General features: G+C 39.2%; 1 protein-coding gene across 3 annotated transcripts; it reads left to right on the top strand.

The window, feature by feature from the left end:
• The first annotated feature begins 7,978 nt into the window (after positions 1 to 7,978).
• S1PR1 (sphingosine-1-phosphate receptor 1) lies at positions 7,979 to 16,128 on the top strand. 3 transcript variants are annotated; one of them, XM_070941152.1, is made up of 2 exons: positions 7,979 to 8,127; positions 12,096 to 16,128. In XM_070941152.1, the coding sequence occupies exon 2, from the start codon at positions 12,246 to 12,248 to the stop codon at positions 13,383 to 13,385; it is 1,140 nt and encodes a 379-aa protein (XP_070797253.1). In that variant the 5' UTR covers positions 7,979 to 8,127; positions 12,096 to 12,245; the 3' UTR covers positions 13,386 to 16,128. The 3 variants fall into 3 exon arrangements, 2 of the variants coding, with proteins under 2 accessions (XP_070797253.1, XP_070797254.1); XR_011600243.1 differs by lacking the exon at positions 7,979 to 8,127 and adding an exon at positions 8,756 to 8,981 and having other exon boundaries at positions 12,096 to 12,132; XM_070941153.1 differs by lacking the exon at positions 7,979 to 8,127 and adding an exon at positions 11,278 to 11,310.
• Positions 16,129 to 27,454: the final 11,326 nt, after the last annotated feature.

The raw sequence follows: 27,454 nt of genomic DNA, 5'->3' as shown, positions 1-27,454 counted from the left end.
TCCAGATGTGGACATGGTTTTCCAGTATGATCCAATGCAGAGGAGAGAGGAACACACACACCCCTTGATCTAGAACTCCACTCCTTTGATCTATAGATTATACTACCACTGATGCAATCTAGGATTACATCTGGTTGGATGGGGAAAACTAATATATGTACCTAGTAAATCTTTTGTGTACTTAAATACAGTGGTGGAATTCAGATAATTTAACAACCGGTTCTGTGTCCTAATGACCGGCTGGGTAAGCATGGCTGGGTGGTCATGTGACTGAGTGGGTGTGGCTACCTCGACATCACGTCGAGGGGCACCTCACCCAGCCTCTCCATGCCTTGCCATGTCATGCCTGGCCCCGCCTCGCCCCTCCCCTCCAAGCCACTCCTTGTCCACTCAGCTACTTGTCCAGGCAGGCAAGCAGCCGGGTGGCTGGGCAAGCAGGTAGGCGGTGAGACAAGGAGCGGCTGGGAGGGGAGGGGTGAGGCAGGGCCAGGTGTGGCAAGGCATGCTATTCAGTCGGTTTGCCGAACTGCACAAAAAGTTATCTACCGGTTCTACCAAACTTGTGCGAACCAGCTGAATCCCACCACTGCTTATATAGTGCTGAAAAGAGATCTTGTAAATAAAGGTGATGCAAGAGGCTTAGTGCATTCCTTTTTTATTTACTTATTAGTGCTCAAGGACACCAAATTGTGTACACAGGTAGTCCTCACAACCATTCATTTAGTGACCGTTCAAAGTTACAACAACATTGAAAAAAGTCCACTTTCCACACATGTGACTATTGCAGTATCCCTACAGTCACATGATCAAAATTCAGGCACTTGGCAACTGACTCATATTTATGACAGTTGCAGTGTCACACAGTTGTGTGATCGCCTTTTGGGACCAAAACAGTCAACGGGAAAGCCAAATTCACTTAACAACTGTGTTACTAATTCAGTGATTCACTGAGCAACTGTGGCAAGAAAGGTTGTAAAATGGGGCAAAACTCATTAATAATTGACTCACTTAGAACAGAAATTTTGGGCTGAATTGTGGTCATAAGTGGAGGACAAAATCTATTTCGGACAAAATGTGGTCAATAGATCATTTTTCAGAAGCAATATGTATAATATATTTAGCTGTTTTTAACCAATCTGGACAACCTATGTGAGTGGCTTTTAAATGATTTTTTTTAATGTGTTTAGTTTGCTTTGTTTCTTGTACTTTTCCCTTTTTGGAGTTTGAATTTTAACTTTGTGAATAACATTTACAGAAGCAATGTATGCCTACTTTCTTTTCCCATTAACTCCTACAAGACAGGGTTTTTTGTCTTTATTCACAGGTTTATAGTATTTGCTATAAATGAAACCTTTATATTTGATTATGAGTTTTCTTGAGACACCATATCCCTCAGTTATGGGATATCTTACTTGGATATATTCATCCCTTCATATACAGTATGTTGAGTCCAGGGATCCAAAGAAAGGGATATCTCCTGCTTCCTTGTCTTTCTGTTTACACTGTAGCAAAACATGTGCAGCTTCTGATTGTGTGGCGGTTGCAAAGACTGTCTTCAGGTTCATTTTTCTTCCCTTCTCTCTTGACAGTTGCAGAATAACGGTTCTCTTGTCTGGGTCTCATTTTCTACTAATCTCAAAAGAGGGTATATTGTGGTCATTCGAAAAGAGGCGTGGAACAATTGAAACTGTTAGCACACAAAAAAAAAACTTAACTCTAAAAGTTTTGCTTTGAGATCAGTTTTAACTGTCAAGATGGGCTGATCCATTTAACAAAACCGGAATTTCTGTCTGAATCAGTTTTATGATATTACTGTCCTGTGGTTAGGGGTTTTGTTCTTACCCCACACAAAAAGATGACAGTTTCTTTTAAGCAATCTTATATGTATGTATGTATGTATGTATGTAATAATATGTACAATTGATGCTTTAAATAAATGAACAGGCTGGTTGAGTCTGCTATAAATAACTATTTTATCTAGGTTATTAGATAGTAACATATATTATGTGCGTGTGTGAGTTTATGTTACTATCTAATAACCTAGATAAAGTTATTTATAGCAGAATCAACCAGCCTGTCCATTTATTTAAAGCACCAATAACTTATTCTTGATAAAGTTTTCTAGAACAAATTATAACTGAACAAAACACAAAACAGCCTTATGCTTACAAATGATCCTTTTGCTTTCAGATTTTATAATGCATGTATTAAAAATAGGAAAGAAGGAAAGAAGGAAGGAACTCTCGTACTTTATGAAATTTGTTTCATTGATTGTGAGAGGCTTCCAGAATTGGACAGCGTACAAGTTAATTAATAATAATCATATTCAATCCCAAAATGGAAAATCAGACTGGAGGCCAAGATAAAAGAAAAATCAAGATCAGGTGCAAATAATTTAAAAATCATGAAAGTTGAAGAATGTAAGAATCTACACAAACAAATAAATAAACTAATAAAAATGTATTGGTTTAGCACCAAAAAATTGAAGAAGCTTTGGAAATCACAAAGCAAGAAATAACAGCAATAGCTGGGGAAATTGAATGATACAAGTTCTACAATCAAGAAAATTGATGACAATTCACTATGCATTACATCCCTATAGTGATTATATCTGCCCCACAGAAATGGAGGCAGAGGTTTATTTCATGTCAAGCAAACTATCAAAGGTGATAAGTGTGCATTAGCTGATTATATAAAAGATAGCCAAGAACAAGCATTGACCAAGTTAAAAATTGAAATGTAACAAAAAGCGAATATTGAAATAATGTAATGCAAACAATATTGCTGGTACAGAAAAGGTAAATGGTCAATCTTTACAAAAGATTGAGGAGAAAGTGAATAAATCTGACAATAGCTTACAACTGGAATATTAAAAAAAAGAAACCTCAAGAGCAAGCTATTCAAACTAATGCAATCAAAGACAGAACTGAATCAAATGATTCAAAGTGCAGGTTATGCAAAGAAGCAGGAAAAAAAGTAAATCATATACTCAGCTTGTGCAAGAAGATCACACAAACTGATTATAAACAATGACATAACACAATCACCAAATGATTCACTGAAACAATTGTAAATATTATCAGAAACTAGTGGGGACATAAAGTTGAAAAGGTAGTCAAAAATAAGCAGGTTAAAATATCGTGGGGTTTCTGGATAGACTGATAACGTCTTGACTCACAACACACCAGATTTAAATGTGGTTGAAAAGAAAAGATAATTGATGTGGCAATACCAGGAGATAGTAGAAGACAAACAATTGGAAAAGATCACAAAGTATCAAAGTCTGAAAACTGAAATTGAAAGATCGTGGCATAAACTGGCTGTGGTGGTCCCAGTGATTATTGGCACACTGGGTGGCACACCAAAAACCTTGGATGGCACTTACAAAATCTGAGCGCTGAAAAAATCTCCACCTCTTCAATTGCAAAAGGCCACACTACTTGGATCCTCACTTACTCACAACACAATTCCCTATGCCTCCAGGCTTGAACTTTTGGAACTTTTGTGCCGAGTGTGGTCCAATCTAAGCATAGTACACAAAATCTTGTGTAGCTACAACATCTTGCCTGTCAACAACTTCTTCAACTTCAACCACAATAATACACGGGCAAACAATTGATACAAACTCAAGGTAAACCGCTTCAAACTCGATTGCAGAAAATATGACTTCAGCAACAGAGTGGTCAATGCCTGGAATGCTCTACCTGATTCCAGCCTCAAACCCTCACAGTTTCAATCTCAAACTGTCTACCATAGACCTCACCCCATTCTTATGAGGGCCGTAAAGGGGGCGTGCATAAGTGCACCCACGTTCCTACCATCCCTGTTTTACTGTCCCCATTTATATGTATTTACTTCCTTTGTTCATGTTTATGTTCATACCTATACTTGTTATCTTGTATAAGTTTGACAAACAAATAAAATAAATAAACAAACTACATTAATACATTACATCATAAGTTCTTGGGAAGAAATGATGCATATGAAGGCCAAAACAAACTAAAGAACTGACAGCTGTGACTTCACCTTCTTATGAAGAGATTATTATGACAATAAAATAATGTCTGCTCTGACTGATAACAGTTGTTCCACATTCTAAAATAGAGATTTCTTGTATCCACCCTGGAAATGAGAGATGCTCAGGACTGAGCTCAGAATAACTTGCCAACAACACTTGTATTCTCTAACTGACAACATTCAGTCCTTTCCCAGGAAGTTTTTGTAAATGTTGTATACAAGAAAGAACAGCCTGACTATGAATTAAGGAGACAGGATTTCCTTAAGGACACTGTATGTCTTTTACTTCAAAAGGGAAAAGTGTGGTAGCAACTTTTGTGGCTAACAAATTGTATTAAGAAGCATAAAAGTTTGGTGAAGCAAAGCTCACTTTATCAGATGCATAGTCAATAGAGATACAGTTCACATGAGAAGCTAATCAGAAAAGGTACCACCAGAACCTGATTGTTTACTACTATAGACTAGCATGGTTCCTTTCCTACAATGTCTTCAAGAAGCCAATCTGCTGCTCTTATCTCATACTTTGAACCCAAGTTGATGATACAGTGGTCTACGCACCCTGTTATTAACACAGCTGCCTGCAATTTACTGCTGGTTCGAATCTCTCCAAGGCTCAAGGTTGACTCAGCCTTCCATCCTTTCTAAGGTAGGTGAAATGAGGACCCAGTTTGTGGGGGCAATAAGCTGACTGTATAAATATACAAAAGTATGAAGGCTATTGCTTAACGCACTGTAAGCCGCCCTGAGTCTCCGGAGAAGGGCGGCATATAAATCAAATTTTTTTTAAAAAAAAGTTGCTGAATAGAGAAAGTAACAACTCTCTTGTGCACCTGATGTAGCCATTGTCAGCGCCTGTCTTCTGGGAATCCATTTCCACAAAAGAGAAAGAGGGAAAAGGAAGAAGACAGATTGTATCCAATCGTTGCCATTTGTGCTACAGATATGGCTAGGTTATCCTTTCCTGACTGCTAAACAAGTTGGTTTCTCCAGTTTAGACCAATAAGAGGATGGCAGCTTGTAGTTCCCACATGCCTTAGTTGAGCATGGAGAGGAACAGGATAAAACATCTTGAACAGCCTGAATAAGGACTCTAGCGTGTCCTTACACGCTAGAGGTGATTCTCTGTTCTCAGGAGGTTGCGTAACAGGAAAGAACAGAATATTTTCACAGGACGAAAGGGAAGCCATGCAACAGCCATCTTCCTGGGCTTCAAACCATAAACAATAGTTTGGCTTGGGGAAGGGGAGAATGCCACTGCCTGTTGTCCTGATAAGTTTCCATCTTGTAGTTCAGAGTATGGCTCATTCATTGAGTTGCTATCCTGTCAAGCTATGCTAAGCCCAAATCATCACACTATAACTTGTTTTAATTAGAGTTTGTGGAAGAAGCCCATGGATCATGCTAAATGTATCTGGTTTGAGCTTAGAGTGTGGTAGAAATCCAACCGTTACAGCTGGTAAACAATTTTTATGGCTAACTACAGGGATGAGCAGGTCATGGGCCATATGTGCCCCCTCCATCCCTCCACTGGGTACCCTGAGAGCATATCACTGAATTTGGAAATATAAAGAAGCCAAATTTTCACAGCAAGGTTGTCTTCATTTGTTGCTTAACATGGGGAAACTGGGAACCTCCCACTTACAATTTCACATACCAAATTGGGGTAAACTTCTGACATGAAGAATCTTTGATCACGTACATGTGTGTGCCCACCAGGATGCAACATCTACAATGCCTTCTCCCTGCTTTCAGAGGGAAAGGAGGGCTTGTGAAGACACAGAGTCATTTCCTGCAACTTTCATGTTAAACAATTTGTCTCACAAATCAGGGTTGTAAGTCATTAAAATGAAATGCCTTCATTTACGGATTGTTTTGTTTTCTACAATATTCTGCGCAAGCTTTCTATTTCAAAGTCAGTTTGGTGAAGTGGCTAAGGTGCTGGCTTAGAAACCAGGAGACAGGGAGTTCTAGTCCTGCCTTAGGCACAAAAGCTGGCTGGGTGACTTTGGGGCAGTCACTTTCTCTCAGCCCAATTCATCTCACAGGGTTGCTGTTGAAAAAAAATAGGAAAAGGAAAGCTTATTTAAGTTTGCTGCCTGGAGTTACTTGTAATAAAGATGGGGATAAAAATATAATAAATACAGGTAGTCCTCCATTTACAAGTTCATTTAATGACCATTGGAAGTTTCAATGGTACTGAAAGTGACATGATCATTTTCCACACTATTGCAACATCCCCATGGTCATGTGAAAATATCCGGGGGAAGTTCCCAGGGGGAAAAAAAGGGGAGGGAGGGAATGGGAACTGGGCAAGTATCTACATTCAGATGCTTGGCAACTGATTCATATTTATGACCTTTGCTGTGTCCCAAGTTATGTGATCACCTTGTGACCTTCTGACAGGCAAAGTAAATGGGGAAGCCAGATTGACTTAACAACTGCACTGATTCACTTAACAAATGTGGCAAAAAAGGTGGTAAAATGGGGCAAAATTCACTTTGAAAAAGTCTTGCTTAGCAAACGAAAATGTTGGGCTCAATTGAGGTTGTAAGGCGAGGAATATCTGTAATATAATTGATCTTTTGCAGGGTCTTAGAAACAAGGAGGGTATGAGGTGGCTGATTGTCACTGTTTTATCTGTAATGCATTCAAGTGCCTCAGATTGTGGCAAGAGCATACAAACAAACATTTGATAAAGTGATTTATCATGCACAGATATTTGGAAAGAAGAATTGTAATCCTGTTAACATACAGTGGTGCTTAAAAATGGATGAACTCTGGATTTTTCACTATTTCTGTATAAATATGACATAATCTATTCTCCACATAAGACCTAAAACTAGATAAAGGAAAACCAATGAAACCAATGAGAAAAAAAAAATTATACTGCTCTCTGGATTTCCTCCTGAGGGGAGCAAGAAAACCAGGACCCAACTTATGGAAAAGTCAAACTTTTGAGGGGGCCAATCAATCAGAATAGAGCTGGAAGGGATCTTGGAGGTCTTCTACTCCAACCCTCTGCTCAAGCAGCAGACCCTACACCATTTCAGACAAGTGGCTGTCCAGTCTCTCCTTAAAAACCTCCAGTGATGAAGCACCTACAACTTCTGGAGGCAAGAAATTCCACTGGCTCATTGGCCTCACTGTTAGGAAGTTTCTCTTTAGTGCCAGGTTGTGTCTCTCCTTGATTAGTTTCCATCGTTTCTACGGTTTTTTTTTTGTTTTTTTTTTTAAATTTGATTTATATGCCGCCCTTCTCCGGAGACTCAGGGTGGCTTACAATGCGCTAAGCAATAGCCTTCATCCTTTTGTATATTTATACAAAGTCAGCTTATTGCCCCCACAATCTGGGTCCTCATTTCACCTACTTTAGAAAGGATGGAAGGCTGAGTCAACCTTGAGCCTGGTACGTTGGTACGTTGCTAAATAAGTTAAAATAAATAAATAAGTTGGTAAATAAGTTAAACAAGAGACTAGCTCTCAGTACCTCTTCTCTTCCACTTGTTTACACTTATTTTGTAGACCGGCATTAAAAAAGGAAACGAGGGGGCAAAGCCGGGAGCCGGGGAAGGAGATGGCAGGAAACTTGGACAAAAAGTCTAGGGAAGCCTCGGGGTCCAGCAAGCCAGCTTTCCTGCATCCCCTTCCCCACACCCCATGGCGGTTGCCAGACTCTCTCCCCTCGCGTGCACCCACCCCGCATTTTTTTTTAAAAAAAAAAACAAAAACCCCAGACAAAACTTTGAAGGCGCAACCAGCGGCGAAAGGAAACAGGTGTTAACCCTTCCGCGGCTACGCCCGGCTTAGGAGCTGCTTGGTGAAATCGGAGCGGCCAAATCTCCTCGTCTCCAGGCCGGGCAGGAGAACAAAACTTAAGCCCGAGTGAAAGTCGCCTCAGCCGCGCGCGAGAGAAATGGGAATTTAGGGAGGGAGAGGAGGAGGAGGAGAAGGGGGAGACCCAGACGACGCTGGGAAGGAAAAACGCTTCCAATGAGCTCGGGAGGCAGCCCAGCTTTTGTTAGGCAAGGGGGGCGACGGGTGGGCCTGGCTCGAGGTGAAGGGTGAGCCATGCAGCCTCCTCCAACGAGAGCGGCGTCCCGGGCGAGCGAGGTAAGAGTTGAGCTGAGGGATCTCGCGCCCTTTTTTTTTTTTTTTTTTTTGCAGGAATCCGGACAGGATTATTATTATATTTTATTTTATTTTGCAAGCGGGAGCGAAGCGCTTCGTTGCGTTCCGCCTTCCGGGGACGTTTTGAAAGACGCCAAGTGGGAAAGGCGACCCCACCCCCAACAAGGGGGTCGGTCGTCGAGGGTTTTGATTTGAACACCTCCTTGCGCTGCAAAACTCCGAATCCCTGGGAAAATAGTGCTTCGCAGGATCAACCCTGGAATTTAAGTGGAGATTTAAGTCGTGGTTACCCCGGTACGTGTCCCTTGGGCTGAAAAGTCCGGCTTTGTTTGGTTAGAATTGACTTCCATAGGGGAGCGAGCAGCCTTCACTCTCCACCTTGACACTTGCCCATTTCCCTCTTCCCCCTCTCTCTTTTTTTCCTGGGAACTTCCCCCGGATATTTTATCAGGAATCCGAGCGAAGCGGCGGAAAGGTTTACGTTGTACTAAACCTGTCCCAGCAAACTTCCCAGGAAGAGTCTGCGCGCGCGCGTTGCGAACCGGGCGAAATTCCCTCTCAACTTTTTGTTGTTGTTTTTGCTCCTAGCTAGCCATTGACTGAACGCGGGGAAACGGAGGAGTCTTGCGCTTGAACTACCAGCTAACTTTAGGGGGGGGCGTCTGATTTGTGAAAGTTTTTGCCCCGGATTCTTATCTAAGGGTTGTGGCAGAAAGCAGCAGAGAATGAACGTGCTTAGTAAACATTCAGTCCTGGAAGTTTCATTTGGTGGAATCTACTGGGAATGTTGCTGCCTGGATTCGTGCGCGTAGCGGTGGAATAATACAGCTCAAAAGGTGAAAAAAAATGTTGAAGCTAACGGGAATGGAAGGGGTGTGTGTGTGTATGGGGAGGGGGGAACAAAATAACTCCAACAAGCAATTTACCCCTCTTGTCTGATGGTGATGCAGATACTATCAGCCTAGAGAATACCAGCCATTAGGTAAAGTCTGTGGGATAGACATGTTCTAGTCTTCCAACCAGAATGAATGGCCCCAGAGGTGCCTTGCAGAGATGTTTCCTTTGGTGAAAGTTGCAGGTGAATATTTGATGTTATTAGAAAACTCTCTCGATTTGCATGCTGTATGCTACCTGGGGATGGAGGAGAAGAGGCAAACTCCGAAGGCAGCAGCCATCAGATTTCCTTTTCTTCCAGAGGAACTGAAAACAGGCACAGTTTTTGGAAGAGATGTTGAAAGAACATGACTTAAAACCCAGCTGTTTTGGAGGATCCAAAGATCAGGACTTAATTTTTGGTTAGAGATTACAGCTTTGCCAGGTTTAGGCTGGAAGTCGGTTCCCCCCACCCTTTCATTCTGGCTGTTGCTATTAACCTCAGTACCACAAAAGTTTCAGTTTTTACACCGGAGGGCTAATCTGTTTTCACAAAACCTGGTTGCAGAAGGTCGGGTTTCAGTCAGCTTGATGACCTGATCATGCTTAAGAGGTTCTTTCAGCCTGTTGTTAATTAAATTCCCCTCACAAGTCTTGTGCAGAGGTTTAAAGGGGGACACTGAGAGGTAGGTCTGCATCCAGCTGAAGTTCAAAGCAAAGTGCTTTGTGCGCATCCACACAGGACCTTCTCTGTTGTGTTTAAAATATATCTTAAAAAAGTAAATCAGCATATAGTTTAACAAAATGATTGTTGCTTTGGAGAAACAGTGGTGGGTTGGCATGATTCTGATCTGCCCCTTTTCCTATTAGCCTAATTGTTGAATGTTTTCTGAGCTTATATGGGTACCCATTCTCTTGCTTCCTAGAGAGGAGGTTGGGAAGGGAATGGCTGGGGAGAGAGGAAAATTCTGCGGCTGGTTCGCAGCCCTATTCAGAACAGATGTTCTACATCTGGGGACACAAAGTGGACAAATTTAAATGGTGAAATGTTTGTGGCCTGCCAAACACAGAAATGGCATGTGTCTCTCAAGTTCTGTGGAATAGCTGGGTTACCTTACACAGAATATGATACATTCCATTTTTGTGTTAGGTAACCCAGCTATTTAAGCAGTTAGGTATGATTTACTGTATATATGGCATAAAGACTGGCATGGTGTGTGTTCAAAGTCAAAGATTTATATGTGAATTGATCATCTATCAGGAAGTCCAGCGTGTTTCTTTGAAGAGTCCATCCCGCCCCCCCAAAATTTATCCTGGTTCATAGTGAGGAAAGAATAAGCTGTAAGATCTTCCAACAGAGAGAATGGAACACAAGTGGTAACTTTCATTCTCTTCTATCCTAAAATATCTGCACCCAGTGAAAGTTTTAACTTTGCTTTCTGTTTTGGACTGATATGCTATTTTAAATACTTAGTATAAACACCATGAATGTTTACTCATATTTTTCCATATACTTTCTTTCATCTAGTAATGCCATGCACAAACTAATTAAGCTGCTGAAAATGAGCTTCCAAACATACTCGGCTGTAGCCCAAAATCAGCCTTTTTCCCTTCCTTTCTCTCTCTCTCTCTCTCTGCTCCCAATTATAAAAGTTCAAGTGCTTTACTTTTTGTCCTCTAGGTTTTTGCTGAGTATATTCCAGAGATCTGAAATTGGTGATGGGGCAATGGGCAAAAACCAGTCCCTCCAATTTAATGGTCATCTTTATTTTTAACTGATACAATTAGTTCATTGTTCAAAGATGACCTTTTCCTAAGCCTCTCCTACAAAAGTGAGTCTTTTTGAAGCTTAACTTGCTTCTTTTGTTTAAGTGGAACCAACCAAAACAATTTTCTTTCTATTACTTCAGCCACCTGAAGAAAGATGTTTCAGGAATTAAAATTGTTTAGGCTGCCATCAGGAACAGGTAACCTAAAGTCTTGAAATTGATGCGCATTGCACTTCAAGAGTGAGAAAGGTTTCCTACTTGGCTATAAACAGTGATGTTGGGGTTAGTTTCCCTGGTGTATTCATAGACAGGAATAAGTTGCATTGTGACTTGTAAACTGAAGTTGACGTGGAATTAGGTGGGAACTTCTTGCCTCAGAAATTCTGAGTGATTCCTATTTCCTTTCATTGTTTTCAAGCTCTGCCTTTCAAAACTGGGATTTAATTTCATGTGTTTGAATTGTGGTCACCACTCGGGTTTTTCTGTTCAGTGAGATCAGTGGGCATCGAAAAAGATTTCATCGGTATGGTCTTGGGTGACTTAAAAAAACAAACAAATTATTGCTGTTCTGGTTGCAGACTGCCTAATCTGGCTAAGAAGGGAATGCCTGTTTTGAGATGATTTCAGATTTGATGACTACAGGGGCATATCCATATGCTTTGCTTGGCAGATGTAGAGAAACGGTTTGCTGTTTCCTACTTGTGGTTTTGGATTGTTTGTTTTCTTTGACTTCCCAGTTAGGTCTGTGCTCCAAGGGGTTTCCTGATGGTATCCTATCTAATAATTATCCAGGTCCAGTTAGCTTTGCTTTCTCAAAATCAGCCAAGGATAGCTAGGTGCTGCCACCTGCTGTGATATAATTTAGTCACCATTGTAAAAATCAGAACAATGTGTGGTGTACAGTAGAAATAGATATCGGATCCTCATGATTACCAGCATTAATGTGTGAGTGTATCTAGTGTCTGGGCTGTGACTGCTACGGTTTGTACGTTCTAACACTTAACCCGTGCTGTACGATAGAACAGTTTTTCTTAGCCAGTGTAGTAAACTTAGGTGATCATATAGATAAAAGCTATTATTTTTGCAGGCCTTGTGTGTAGTTAGTGTAACCAGTCAAATATGGGCAGTGCATAGAATTGAATCAAACCACTGTTTCTTCATAGTCTTTCCTTCTACATAATTTAAGGCTGCAACACCCTTGTAGGAGTTGATGTTGAGATTTCAGCTTGTTGGCTTTTGAGTTGTGCTGGGTTAGATCAAACACTCTTTAGCTAATAGTCTTTTGTTTTGTCTCCCTTGATTTTTAAGGGTCCTGGTTTCTGAGATTACCCTGGTTTCTGAGGAGATACTGGCTGTAGGAAGTGCAGACCTTGGACGCAGCAGGAGGAGCAGCAAGTGACTGTCATTCTACACCACGTCTCATCAGTTGCTCGGAAACCTGCAGTCCAGACTGGAACCATGGACTCTGCCAGGGCCCCCCACATGAAGGTCCGGAGCGATGTCAGTGACTACCTCAACTACGAAATCATCAGCAGGCATTACAACTACACCGGGAAGCTCAATGAGAATGCCGAAAGTGGGATTAAAGCAACATCAGTGGTCTTCATCATTATCTGCTGTTTCATCATCCTCGAGAACATCTTTGTTCTGCTGACTATTTGGAAAACCAAGAAATTCCACAGGCCGATGTACTACTTTATTGGTAACTTGGCACTCTCAGATTTGCTGGCAGGAGTGGCATACATCGCTAACATCCTTCTGTCCGGCTCCACGACTTACACCCTCACCCCTGCCCAGTGGTTTCTTAGAGAAGGAAGCATGTTTGTGGCTTTGTCTGCTTCAGTTTTCAGCCTGCTGGCTATTGCGATTGAGCGATATATTACCATGTTGAAGATGAAGCTCCATAATGGAAGCAATAGTTTCCGTTCCTTCCTGCTCATCAGTGCCTGTTGGGTCATCTCTGTGATATTAGGGGGTCTTCCTATTATGGGGTGGAACTGCATTGGCTTCCTGGAGAACTGCTCCACCGTGTTGCCTCTTTATCATAAGCATTATATCCTTTTTTGCACCAGTATATTTACTGGCCTCTTATTAGCCATTGTGATCCTTTACTGTAAGATCTTCATCTTGGTAAGGACAAGGAGCCGTAGGCTGACTTTTCGGAAGAATGTGGCCAAAGCAACCCGGAGCTCAGAGAAGTCACTGGCTCTGCTGAAGACGGTGATTATTGTTTTAAGTGTGTTCATTGTCTGCTGGACTCCCTTGTTCATTCTTCTGTTGCTGGACGTGAGATGCAAAGTCAAGGCTTGTCCCATCCTCTTCAAAGCTGAATATTTCTTAGTACTAGCAGTTCTGAATTCAGCCACCAATCCGATCATCTACACGCTTACCAACAAGGAGATGAGGAGGGCCTTTTTCAAGATTGTACGGTGCTGTACGTGTCCCACCACAGACTCTGGGGCCAAAGTCAAGAGACCCATCATTGGAGGGATAGAATTCAGCCGAAGCAAATCTGACAATTCCTCTCATCCTCAGAAAGATGAGGGGGATCCTCCAGAAACGATTGTGTCCTCCGGTAATGTCACCTCATCGTCTTAGGAGCTTTGGCAAAATGGAGGCCTGAGCCCCTTGAAGGCTGACACGTGGGGGATAGCTCTGCTTGCTTGTCTCCAGACGGAAGGAGGAGAGTGAGAACGAGTTAGTCTGAAGGGGAAATGGAGTACTGATTGGGGTCCAGCTGTTGGCATAAGACACATGGTGTCCTTTGAAAATATTTCCTCTCTGGGAGAATGTTGTATGTTGGTTTGCCCTGAGGCAACTGAGGGTTGTTAGGAATATTCAAACTCTATACATCTCTGAAAAGTGGACATTGGATAAGCGGTGCCTTTGAATGGGAGTATGAGTGGGGAAGGAGAGAAATATCTTCAAATTGTTTCCCTCCCCCCCCAGGTAAAACTCCTGAACCCCTGAAACAAAGTTCTTGCTGTATTGGATTGACAGTCTTCTTCAATTAACTCCCTTGTCAAGGGAAGCAAATGTGCTAGTATATTCTGAGTAATAGAAAGAGAACCGGGCTGGGATTTTATCTCAAGAGTTGTTCAGGTGCATGTATCCCTTTGGCACTTAATCATCAGTGGAAAGTCAATGGGAATTAGATGCTGGAGATTGCTGTGGGTTACTCTGAGGAACATAGCCCCCATAGTCCTGGTTGTAGTTGAATCCTCAAGGAATTAGTGAGACTGTGACACGTGTGAATTAGACTGGGGCTGTTTGAACTTAATAGATGTGTCATTTGAACCTTTAAAAAAAAGCTGATAAATATGCTGCTTTCAGTAACGACTTGCATTTTAATAACTTTAACAGCAGCTTTATATACACAGTTTTAACCATCAGCCATGTCCCATTTCTGCTCGTGGTAATCATAAGAATTTTAAGAACGGCCCTGCTGGAGGCCTTAATTTCCTTCCAGGCAACTTTGTTGTATGACCTCCCATATCTTAGTGTAGAATACATATTTTTCCTTATTCCTTCTCCTGCCCCCCCATTGATCAAACAACTGAACCTGGGGTGCTTGCAAGCAGGAGATGGAGCCATACCCTTCTACTACTTGTTGGTCTGCAACTAATATTTGGAGAAAGGCTGTTCTAACCTATAGCTCTTCAAAATTAATAGCTCTTGATAGACTGATTCTCCATGAATTTATTCATTCCTTTTAAAAAACTACTTGAGTTAATGGCCATTGCCCTGGCTTATAATGAATTCTACGAGGTTAATTATGTGCTGTGTGACAAAATACTTTCTTTTGTTTTTCTTCTCCTTCCAATCAACTTCTTAGGATGATTTTTCTGAATCCCAACGTTTTTGAGAAGGATACACATTTTCCCTGTTTTCTTTCTACACAGCATACGAAATTTCCTATTTTCTTTTGCTATGTAAATTGTTCATTTGTGGTGGTGAAGTGGTTAGAACGTAGTATTGCAGGTTAACTCTGCCCACTGCCAGGAGTTTGATCCTGACTGGCTCAAGTCAAGACTCAGTCTTTCATCCTTCTGAGGTCAGTGAAATGAGGACCCAGAATGTTGGGTGCAATATGCTGACATTGTAAACTGCTTAGAGAGTGCTGTAAAGCACTATGAAGTGGCATATAAATCTAAGTGATATTGCTGTTCATTTCTCATAATCATCTTCTAAGGAAGATATTGAAAGTCAGTCTCTTTTGTTGCCCTCTCCTACAATTTTTCCAGTTGTGTTACACCTTTTTTGAAATGTAGCCAGAAACATGCACTGCATTATAAATATGGATGAACCCTTTGTGTAAGGGCACTACAATTTGATAGTTTTATTTTAATCCCTAGCATGGACTATTTCTTTCTCATATTGCCACACATTTGGTTAACAACTTTATTAGTTGTCAGCTGTGAACATACATTTTTTTTCTACTTAGTTGGACATATGAATATATACATGATTAAGGGAGGATTACCTCAATGTGCAACATTTTATGTATTGAATTCTGAGATATAGTTTAGGCTGAAAGATGAATCACAAATATTAAGACTTCTAAGAATGAACAAAGAAATAAGACTGGGCCATTCTGCAACTTCAGCAAATGCCCACACTTAAAGTCATTATGTGTCCTTTCATTTTAAATGGTGTCCAGTGACTGCAAATCCATGTCCATCCATGGAAAGTATTATTTGTATTAAATGAATGTATTTTATTACAGCATTAATTGCTATTTTGTGTTTGTTTGTGTATGTATGTGTATATTTTAATTTGAGTCAATATAAAATGTAGAGATGCTAATAAGCATAGATGCTATTTTATATCTGAACTGGTTGTCTTCAATTTTATGAGAAATTCATGCTTCATCCTAACCTGAAGGGAAGTTCCCCATATTAATTACTTGGGACATACATCTGTCTTTTCCACTTAAGATCAATCAGTTGCAAAGGAAGATATTGTGGATTTCTGTACTTATAATAGTTGTGTGAAAGAAAGAATTTCTGAAGGTGCTACTTACGGTGAAATCAATGAGTGAGTGTCTCTGTGTATGTGTGAGGGATGAACCTCCAAAAATCATCAGAGTTCAATGGAAGAGGCCCTGTTTATATCTGGGAAGACCCAAAGATTAAATTTTTTAAAAAAGAAAATAAAATGGCAGCAGTGTCTCCACTGTTGTGGCTGTTAATCCATCAATATTGCATTATTGAGCTTAGAAACAAGATTATTGGCCCTTTTAGCATTATTTTCAGTGCAATTTTTTTTTAAAAAAATGTAAAATGTTTCTGACTTGGTTGTACAGTATAGCTTCATTGACCTTTAAGTATTAATAAACTGGATTTTGTATAAACTGTACATTGAGCTATCCTTCCTTTGATGTCAAACAGGGCTCTGTTATAGTTTTGACAGGATACTTTTAAGAATTCTATGGAAGTACTCATTTCCTTTCTGCACTGAAAGGACAGCTCAGTATTAATCATGGTATATTTGCATGACATGCATGGACCTACCCTAACAATTTCATTTGTTACAGGCAAACATTACTTTGAAAGTGTTGGATTGTAGGGTTTATCCCAACTACCTTAATATTGGTTTTTAGATCAACAAGCCAAGATTCAAATGAGAATAAATAGTAGTTAAGCTGCATTTCCCAAACTGATCGCTTCCAGATGTTCTGGTAAAGAAGTCCCTTCCTTCCTAACCAACTAGTTAGGCATTGTAATCTGAAAGACATCAAGTCAGGGAAGTCTGAATGAGAAAAAAGTAAATTATGATTGCAAGAATAATTTGATTGCAGGTTAAATGGAATAGGATCCAGTAGTTCTTTTTAAATACAGTGCTCAACCACTGAGAAAAATACTGTTACAGAAATCTGAAGCACATATGTAGGTAAGTGCTCTGAAAATATATCTATAACTTTTTCACAACTATGTAAAAAAACTGAAATGTATCTGTTTTTCTTACATATATATATCTAGTATGAATGCCGTCCTATTCAAATTAAGGAACAAAAGAGAGAAATGGGACTAATATTTCCTACAAGGCTTCATATTCTGGTTAGAATAGTTTTGGGTTTTTTTAAAGGAAGGAATGCACAGTATTCACCCTCCACCCCATATAAAAAGTATGTTTCAATCCTATTATATCCACTTAACTGGAGGAAGCCTTTTTTGAACACATTAGATCTTATTTCTGATTACAAGCACATAGGGTTTATTGTTAAGCTAAAATCCCGAGTTTTAACACATTGAGTATTGCCTCTTGTGAGATTTGCTAGACTTAATTTATTCCATTACAAAACATTTTTGGAAACTTCTCATTTTATGGTGTATCAAAACAATTGAAACCCAAAGCAGATTTTCGGTGGAGGCACAACCAGTGAGAACTTACACTTTCCAAATGATGCAGTAAACTTGGAAGTTGTGCAATGGCGCTGAACCATAGCTCCCTTCATGTGAGCCGCCCTGAGTCTTCGGAGAGGGGCGGCATATAAATTTAATTAATTTAATTAAATTAATTAACTTTCCAACCAATGACTGCTGGAGGACACTAAATTTGGGGTGGCTGGTTCAGAGGGAATATGATATTTAGATGGTTCTTCTTCTGTGCCTCATGCTGGTTCTTCATTCCCAACTCCCCAGATAATTCCTCAGACTTTATTGAAACTTACAGGATGCAGTTGGGTTACAAAGATAACCTTCACCTTCTTAGGTTGTGTGTCATCTCTCTGTAACATTTTCTGGTGGAAAACTCAGCTGCCTGACAAATGAAAGAAATGTTTTAGGTTGCAGCCTTTTACTTCCTGAAGGAAATTCCAAAAATGCCCTGAAGACAAAAAACGGAAGAAGGCTGGGATTTCTCTCCATCTGTCTCCTGGTATGGAAGAAATGACTTCATTTGCAATCATTTCCTTTTCTTGGAGAGTGTTTTTGGCAAAGTTTGGAAGTGGGAGGTGATTGGTCAGAATACGCAAAATACTAAGATTAATTTCGCAAGCCTAATACCCTTTAGACGTATTGGGACTGCTGTACCATTCCAAAAAATGTTCTTCAATGTTATGTTGTTTGGAGATTCTGGGATTTATATTAGCACATTAGGTTCCAATTGTAGGAAGTCTGATTTTGGCTTTTATGGATTATTTCACTGGTTGTTTTATCACAGGTGACCTTAATATATTTTCATGAAATATAGAAGATTGAAAATTCAGATTGCTCCTTTGTAATCTTGTTGCTAACCATGGTTTAGGAATGGCCTTGACACTTCATTTCTTTATACTATTGTTCTTGAAGTGCTGTTGGGCTTTACAAAGTTTTTCAAGGTGAAAGCCACACTTGAAGAAACAGAATTATAGAATTATTTAAAATACATTCTTTAATGACCGCAACACCATCATTTCAATGGCTTATCTAACATTAAACAAAACAGATACCATTCTAAACTTCTAAGAAAGACAGAAGGTTATAAATCTAGACTACACAAAAAACCCTGATTTCTATTACTCTTATTTATAATCATATTTATAATTTCTAATAAATATGGAAGGGAAAAATGATAATGAATGCAAATGTTCATAGAAATGGGTAGCTTTGTAAACTCCTGGGCTGTATTTGCACAGCATACGTAATTCCATTAATGAACGAATTCATTTTTTTAAAGGTAAACATAATATACTGCTCAAAAAAATAAAGGGAACACAAGCAGAAGACATCCGAGATCTGAATGAATGAAATAGCCTTATTAAATACTTTGTTCTTTACATACAGTAGTTTATACACTCTCAAACAACTAAAGGGAACACAAAACTACTGTATGTAATGAACAAAGTATTTAAAAAGGCTATTTCATTCATTCAGATCTCGGATGTCTTCTGCTTGTGTTCCCTTTATTTTTTTGAGCAGTGTATATTGAATCATAGCCAGATTGGTTGGGTTTGGTGCAAACTCCACAAATGGGGAAAGAAGGCCTGCCTTGAAGGCTAAAATCAAACTGAGTGTGTTTTTATGAATGTAGCTGCTAAGCCTTTAACTGACCTGGTTAAAAGTCACTTGTGCAAATGCCTCATGATAACTTATTATGCCTCAATTCTACTTGGCTAGTAATTCTCCTTAAGAACCGGCCAGTAGCTTTTTCTATTATTTGCTATCAGACTTTTTAAAAACGAGAGGTTACACACCAGATTACCTATGCTGTAGTACTAAGTATTGGTCCAATTGCATGTGATCTGGAGGGTGGCCAAGAAGATATAAGGACTACTGCCACATTGCTAAGACTCTTCCAACATCTCAAACTGATTTCCAACTCAACTCAGCTCACCCAACATCTCAAATTAGTTCTCAGGATGATAGAAACAAAACAAATGGGATTATCTATACAAAGAAAATGTCTAATTGAAACAGGTTAGTACTGCTCTATTGGCTGCTTGACCAAACACAGTTTGAAATGCTGTTACCACTTGCCTGTGGAGGAATGGAAAACATAAAAGAACAGCCATGGTGTTCAACAGGATCCTGCTGCATCCATTGATGGAGGATAGCAAGCTGACAAATGTGCTTATTACCTGCCATATTGACATTTGCCTGCATGAATGTCAACTTCTTCACTCACCAGTTGCATCAGTAGGGATGGTGTCAGTCACAATTGTTGGCTGATTCTTACTTTGATCCCTTCCCATCAAGGTTTTGTTTTCAGACTACTTGATCTAACATTGAGATCTTCCTTGGAAAGCATCTTCCAGATTCTTGGACAGGTAAAGCGGGCATTGATAATAGAGACTATCCTCACTTCCGGGTTTCTTTCACCTCTTCAGCACCACACTATGATAGTTTTAACTTCTGGTCCTGAGGTCAGTTTTATTTTAATGGTAAACTATTTGGGTTTCTTTTAAATGGGAAGCAAGACATAAATGTTTTAAATAAATGCATTATTTTGCCTGATTTGTTAATTTCAGAGTAGAAGTCACTAAATTTTTGCACAATATAAAGGAAATATCAAAAAACAAGATATGAGAAATGTATGCTGCTCTTTGTTTCATGAAATATTTGAGAACATTGTGTGTAGCCATACAAATGGAGTTTGCTTTCTCCAAGCTGCTACAACACATATGCTTCTGATTTCCTGATAAAAAAATAATCTTGCTTTATTTAATATTTCTAGAAGAACTAACCAGGTAGCCTGCTTGTTATTCATACAATCTGGAGAATAGAGAGAGTTGGGAAATCACTGAACTTTTGACAGTGATCATATGCATTCAGCATTGTGTTGAATTAAAGGTGGGAATCTCAGACTTCCTAGAACTCTAGAAAACCTGCACCTCAACAGTTAGTTTTTAAACACACAATAAATATCTTATCATAGGTTCCTAATCTGAGATAATCCTGATGTTTTAGATTACAGTTCCCAACTATCATGATCATGATGATTCTGGGTTAGAGTTTAACCCAGTGGTTTAGAAAGCATCAGGTAGAAGGACGATATATCATTTTTTATGAAGAAAGCTGTGTCTTAAGAAACTTAAGAACATTGTGGCAATTCTTAAGGCCAAAGAATACTTTTGGACCTCTGTTACATCACATCTCAGTTTTCTGGTTCTTCCTTCCCTTCCTATTGATGGAATTTATCTTGGTTTACTCTTTACAAAGGGTGAAAAAAGAGATAGGATAGATGTCTTATGCAGTTTTTTTTTTTAATTTGATTTATATGCCGCCCTTCTCCAGAGACTCAGGGCGGCTTACAATGTGTTAAGCAATAGCCTTCATTCTTTTGTATATTTTATACAAAGTCAGCTTATTGCCCCCACAAACTGGGTCCTCATTTCACCGACCTTAGAAAGGATGGAAGGCTGAGTCAACCTTGAGCCTTGGAGAGATTCGAACCAGCAGAAATTGCAGGCAGCTGTGTTAATAACAGGGTGCACTAAACCCCTGTACTATCAAGTTAATAGCACAGTTATAAATATTGGTAGTTCATAATAAATTACTTCCTTGTACCTATGGAATGTTTATTAGAGAAGTCTGATTCAGATTATTTTATTTAGGCTTTTGTTTTTATTTTAGTTTCAAAACAATTTCTCTTCACACCTCTCTTAGTCTTTATCTGATGGATCACACTTATTTTGGAACTGTGAGAAGAAACAACATAAAACTTTAGAACAGGAATCCTAACTACAACTCTACAGTATTTTATATCTGGGTGAGCTTTCCCGGGAACATGAAAGACCAGATAGAGATCCTGGGCCTGATCTGGCAAAGCAATAAAGTCTACAGTACTTTCTGTTCTAGACTAGGCAGCCTGCAAACCTTCTGCAGTATGACAACTTTAGTATGAACAACCTCATTGAGCTAACAAACACAGGTCCTTCCTTCCCTCCCTCCCTCCTTCCTTCCTTCCTTCCTTCCTTCCTTCCTTCCTTCCTTCCTTCCTTCCTTCCTTCCTTCCTTCCTTCCTTCCTTCCTTCCTTCCTTCCTTCCTTCCTCAGTTTTCTTGGCAAGATTTTTGGAAGTAATTTGCCACTGTTTTTTTTCCTGAGCTTCATCTCTAAAAGTCTTAAGTTTCTAGTCTTAACAATTGCATCAAACTGATTCTGAAATAGAATTTTAGGCTGCATTAACAGAACAACTGTTTCCAAATCATGAAAACTAATAACTCCTGTGCTTTGATCAAAGCCTCATATCAAGGGGCCAGAAAGGATTCTGACATCATGAAGTGGGTTCAGAAGAGGAAAGCAAGCAGAATCAAAGCATGAGAAGATTAGATTAGATAAGAAGAGTTAGAAATAGAAGCTTAACTTTCAGAAAAGATGACTGAGGAATATAATAGGCCTCTCTACAATAAAGGTTAGCCACGGTCTGTTCCTTAGAGTGCAAGAAATGAATAATGGCTACAAGAAGTCAGAATTGAGTTGAATATTAGGAAAACAACAATGACAACCACAACAATTCAACAATAGAATCCAATACTTTGGGAGGGGTGAGCTCTTCTTTATTGGATGTATTTAAACCAGAAGTTGACAACTGCCCGGAGAACAAACTTTAATCTTTTAATTAAGCAATTGTTTGGACGCCACAGTCTATGGCTGCTTCCTAAACAGAGATTCTATCATTCAGTTTCCTAGATACTTACCATCAACCATGACCCCTCTGATCTAAGTCCAAGAACAAGACTGGCATTGTCAGCGTGACATGGTCATTGCCTTATCCTGCTGTACTATATGAATCATTCAACAGCTGGGTGTGTTATTGTAAGCCACATTTAGCTTCTTCAATGCTGCTTCCCTGACATCATGATCTCTTTGGGGAATGAGAGGAAGGTAAACCTCAGGTTAAACATGAACTAGCTAAGCATATGTTGGTAATATGTTCAGAGACCTCAAAATAGTCAGTCAAATCTTGACAATCTTTGCAGTCATCTGAATTTCCCAAACATTTTGTGTGGATGACCCATCATTCAAAAACAAATTATGGAATGCAGAAGTTCTCTGCTTAAGGTAATAAGATAAATAAAAGATATTAAGATAATAAGCAAAGAGCCATCAGTGGTTTGCTTATAGGTTTGCATGTCCTACCTACCTCCTCCATTTACAGGGGAACATAGCTTCACACAACTGTAGTAGAGCGCTTCACATAGATGGCTTTGTTGTTGCTGCCATCTTCCAAAACATCTTGTTCTCTTTCTTTACCTTCTTCCTGCCGCTCCAAGAAAAAGCATTTGCTTTTTAAATCAAGGAAGACTTAGTTTAGCTTTCCCAATCAACTGCTATTCATGGAATTGGGGAATTCACTTTCAAAATTCCCAGCCAACATGTCCCAATGGCAACTTCAGAGGATTGGATTCAAAAACAGATGAAAAGATCAGGGAGAGAGGGAGGGAAAGAAAGGAAAAGAAAGAAAGAAAGAAAGAAAGAAAGAAAGAAAGAAAGAAAGAAAGAAAGAAAGAAAGAAAGAAAGAAAGAAAGAAAGAGAAAGAAAGAAAGATTCTTTCGTGGAGCATCTGCCTGTCAGTAGGCACAGTAATTACCTATAAAAATAGACAAATCATGTACTTAATGTTTTTAAGAAAAAAAGTTTTGTTCAATTGTTTTTGTCCTGTTTTGGGGAAAAAACGGGTGACATTTATTCAAATCTAATCTATTCAAGTATTCTTCTTTCAAAGAGCCAGTTTTTAAGGTGACCTTTTTCAATCTGAACTCATTACCAATTTTATTTCCTGGCTGATCCCTTGGTATGGCTTCTAATTATAGGTTTTATTATTTGAGGCTCATTCAGTAGATGACAAAAGCTTCCCCCCCCACCCCCTATGTCCCAAGTATTGTCAGCCCTATAGTATGAGAACATTCATTTCAAACTAATGACCAACTATTTTTTTTCTCCAGTCAGTTGGATAGCTGAATGAACAAAAAAGGAAATCAAATAGGTGTTTCCCCTGCTTTTCTTTGTTCCTGTTCTAAAACCTAGGGGAGGGGAGAAGAAAAAAAACCCCACCTATTGAGTTGGCTAATTTAAAGCCACCTGTCAAAGAAAAACCCCAAAGAAACATTTTAGTTTTTTTTTAAAACAAAAAATATTGTACTATTGAAATGAAGCAGATAAGTTGAGACTCAATTCAGCAAACTTGAACTTGAACTGAGAACAAAATCTGAGCAGTAATAAATGCCATTCTTTTGTGTGCTGATGATTAATGAGAATGGATGGGACAAAGAATTCAATTCAATACAGAATAGAGCTGGAAGGGACCTTGGAGGTCTTCTAGTCCAACCCCTTGCCCCAGCCTCTGCCAAAATCAGTAGCTTTGGCTCCATTGTCCTAAGCAAGTTGTCTGCAAACTCTACTTTATAGGCACCTAACTCTTCTGGGAAGCTGCCTTTGCCTTTATTGCAACTTTCATTTTGTGGAATCAATAGTGTCCTCACAAAATAAGAAAAGATTTCCAAATGCAGGAAGGAATGTAGAGTTTGAGATCTTCTGATGGAACTCCTGAGTCTACAAACTATTTTACTGACATTCTCTATGGCCTATTCCTTCTGTTAAACCTCTGAACCCTAATCTAAGATATATTTAAATACCGCAACATCATTTCTTTCAGATCTTCACTTTACACCATTTGTGTGATAAGACCCTTACTTGAACAAATTGCAGTGAAATGTAGTCCATTCCTTGTGAAGCCTGTTGCATCCAAGTTTGAAAAATTGGGGTTTCATTATATGAAAAACTTCACCACCTGGGATCTATTGAAACCATTTTTACATATTATAAGAACTTTGGTTCTGGCATGGAGATTGCAATTTAACAGATAAATCAAATCTCACACAAGTAGTTTTGGGAGATCCTCTCTTTAAATTGTTGGCATGACAGTTTAATAAAAAATATTATTATTTTTATTCATGAATAAAATTGTCTGTAGTGAGGAATTATTATCCTGTAGAGCATATATATGTGAAAGCTGCTATGTAAGCTTCCATGCAGACAGTTCATGGTTTGGGATCACCTATATAAAGAATTTCCTGTTGCAGAAACTCATACCATAGATGTGAACAATTAACATTACAGCACAAATTATTGATAGGACAGGCATCTCCCCGATGATCATATGATGGGCTCTGCAGAAATTTGTATTATCTCGGAAAACAAATATAAAGCAAACAAACAAACAACCCCTGTAGTTAGTATCTACCAAGAGATCCGATCGGACAGATTTACTAATTCTCTGACATGTTCTGCTTTTTCTTTTGATTCTCTAACATTGACATGATTGCTACTTCCTTTTATTGCTAATTTTATAGTTTCAAAACAGAGGGGGATCTACCCTTTTTAAAACCCCAGAAGTTCAAGGCATGCATAAAATAATTATTAGCTTCCAAGTCTCACATTTCATTTTGACTATGGTGGGTTTTTGGGGTTTTAGTATCAAGTCAGCCCTTTCGCTCTCTTTGCCTTTCTTTGCTAAATACTTTTGCTTGATGTTACCTCTCAAAAACATGCATATTTATATTGTTTATATTGTTTGAGATAAATATCATAGAATGAAATTCTATTGAGTGTCTATTTAAGTATTTGATGATCTCTAATTTAACTTCCTATAGCAAAAGTACCTTGTTATTTGAAAATGCTACACATGCCATTTGTTCCTTAATATTTAAAAAATATGTACTTGGTAAAATGTTAAACATTCTTAAGGATTGAGACCCCTTTTCTTCATAATAGACTAAGCCCAATAAGAAATAAAGACAGGCCCACATTCCAAACATATGGATCATCAAACAAATCAATCTAGAATTTTCACTCAAGGCTCAAATTACCACCAAGTCTGAATGATCCTATTTTGGACACATTTTGCAAAGGCTCATATTCTCTGGAGAAGTATGTAATGCTGGGAAAGGCAGAAAGAAAGGGAAGAAGCAACTCAGTTAAAGTGACAATGTGTGCACCATTAGAAGATTTGGAAGATGAAGTTAGGGATAGATTATCATACAGGAAATCTATGCATGTAGTTGATAAGAATTGACAGTGACATGATGGCACACAATCAGATCAAATCAATCAATCAATCAATCAGACTTTTGTCATCCAAGCAGCAAAGATGTACCTCAGTTGGACAGGAGATGTTCATCTGAAGACCCAACTCTTTAATTGCTTTTCAACTCTTGTTTCAACTTATTCTGTGAGATGAAAGAAAGGTAAAGGTAAAATCTGTTTTGAGTTGAGGCCAGTTTCTGGGTGAGTTTTATGGACATGTCCATATAACTTTCTGGGCAACAATTCAAGTCTCCTGGATGATTTATGGAATTCTATTTACATTTCCTAGTCTGGTTTGTAAGCCTGATGTCATTTTCCATCCATGTACAGTAGCAATTAGGTCTGTCTCTGCTTAGCTTGCCATGATCAGTCAAAGTTAGCTAGGTGGTGCCATCTAGGTGGATATTTATAAAATATTTTGATAAATGAGCATTGTGTTCCTATGTTCTTTCCAGAAAGTTGAAAGAGTTTAGAAGAGAGGCACTTCAGCATTTATCTGTCTTTTAGGCGTATTTAGCACCTTTATTTGGGAAGAAATATTTTGTCTCTAATATATGATCACATAGACACACGAACCATAAACGAAGTGGCTGGTATCACTATTCTTTGTCCACTGATGTTTATTTTGAAGTGTTTTCATTGCTACTATTTCTATAATATATTTCCCTAAAGTTTGTTTGGTAATAGGTAATGGAGTAGATCTGTTAGCTCTGTAGGTATTGGAGTAGATGTGTTAGCTCTATATCAGTGGGATTTAGTATGAATGGGGGTTCATGAGTGATCACTCTTGGAAAAAAATCAGAATATCGGTGTCCCTTTCCTGATTGAAGTCTTGCACAGTATTTTTTTTTCCTCTTAAAGTGTATTTTTTTTTAAAAAAGGGAAAGTGCCAAACATTGTGAATAATTCTGTCATTAGAAGGGATGAAAGAAAACGTAAAGCACAAAGCGTAGGCGGTATCAGTGATATTTATTCCAAGTGAAACCGTATTTATCCAATTAGAAGGTAAGATGGTCCTCTTAAACAATACTGACACCATCTGGTCTTTCTCTTTGCCTGCAATCCTTTTGTTCCTGCCCCTGTTCCTTCTTTTCCAGACTTGGTCATTCTCCAAGGAATTTTTCTTTCTATTTTGTTATTTGTTCTCCTCCCCAACCCTCCCCCCACACACTTTCCCTGCTTGGTGGTTTTCCCTTCTCTTTGCCTTTTGTGCTTTGTTTTTCTTCTCTCCACCTCCTTTGCTCTTCTCCCACTCTCTTGTACCAATTCCCACTGCTCCCCAACAGCTATTCTCTTTAAATCTGTTCTCTTATATTCCATCCTGGAATTCTGATCTCTGCAGAGAGCAGGGAGACTGAGAGGCAAGAAGCCGGTGCCTTTGAAGTATTGGTGCCACTGTGTTCCCAGAAATCCTGTGGAATTCACCAATTACAAACGGGCTCTTGTACCATCTGAAGGTAGGAGTCAGAGGCTGCTGGCGTGTGTGTTGTGGGGCACAGCTTTTCATGGAGTAAGAGCGCTTAGTAAAGCAGATTTCTCTTCTCTCTTTCTCTCCCAAACACAACAGGGGGATTTGAAACATTGACGCTTATTTGCAAGACTGAGGCTCTTTCCTCATTTGACATTTATATTGGCACCAGAATCCCTTGGCAACTGAAATGTTTTTCCCTGATCTCACAACACCAGCTTTATCTCCCTCTCAGACTTTAAGCAGTTTTATGTCAATTCTCCATGTTCCCAAAAGTAATTATTGTTTCCTGCTTCAGTTGACACAGAAGGTGGGAAAAACCCATTGTCGTTGACCACCTTTTTCCAAAGAACTGAGATCAGTTGGAAAGTATGACCAGCAGTGTGCTTTGGCATGTAGAAAGGGGTAGCATGACCTCTTTAAATACTTGGTCTTTGAGATATGGTAGCTGGGACACCAACCAGACAAATATTGGCACCTAATGCATGAGGGTAATATCTCTGATTAGCAGAACCTTTATGAAGGCAAAATGAAGGCCATAATCAAGACAGTCCAATTGTGGTGATTTTTCCTTTCAGGGATAATTTGAATGCTGGGTGATCCTAGAAACCCTTGAAAGACCTTGGCAAAGTATGGTCAAGTTTTTGTTATACCAACTTGATTCCAGAAGAAGCCTATACCAAAGATTG

The sequence above is a fragment of the Pituophis catenifer genome, unplaced genomic scaffold (genome assembly GCF_029215685.1).
Source record: "Pituophis catenifer annectens isolate HBS135680 unplaced genomic scaffold, rPitCat1.0.hap2 SCAF_3, whole genome shotgun sequence".
NCBI lineage: Eukaryota > Metazoa > Chordata > Lepidosauria > Squamata > Colubridae > Pituophis > Pituophis catenifer.
This window is presented reverse-complemented; position numbering and strand designations above follow the sequence as displayed.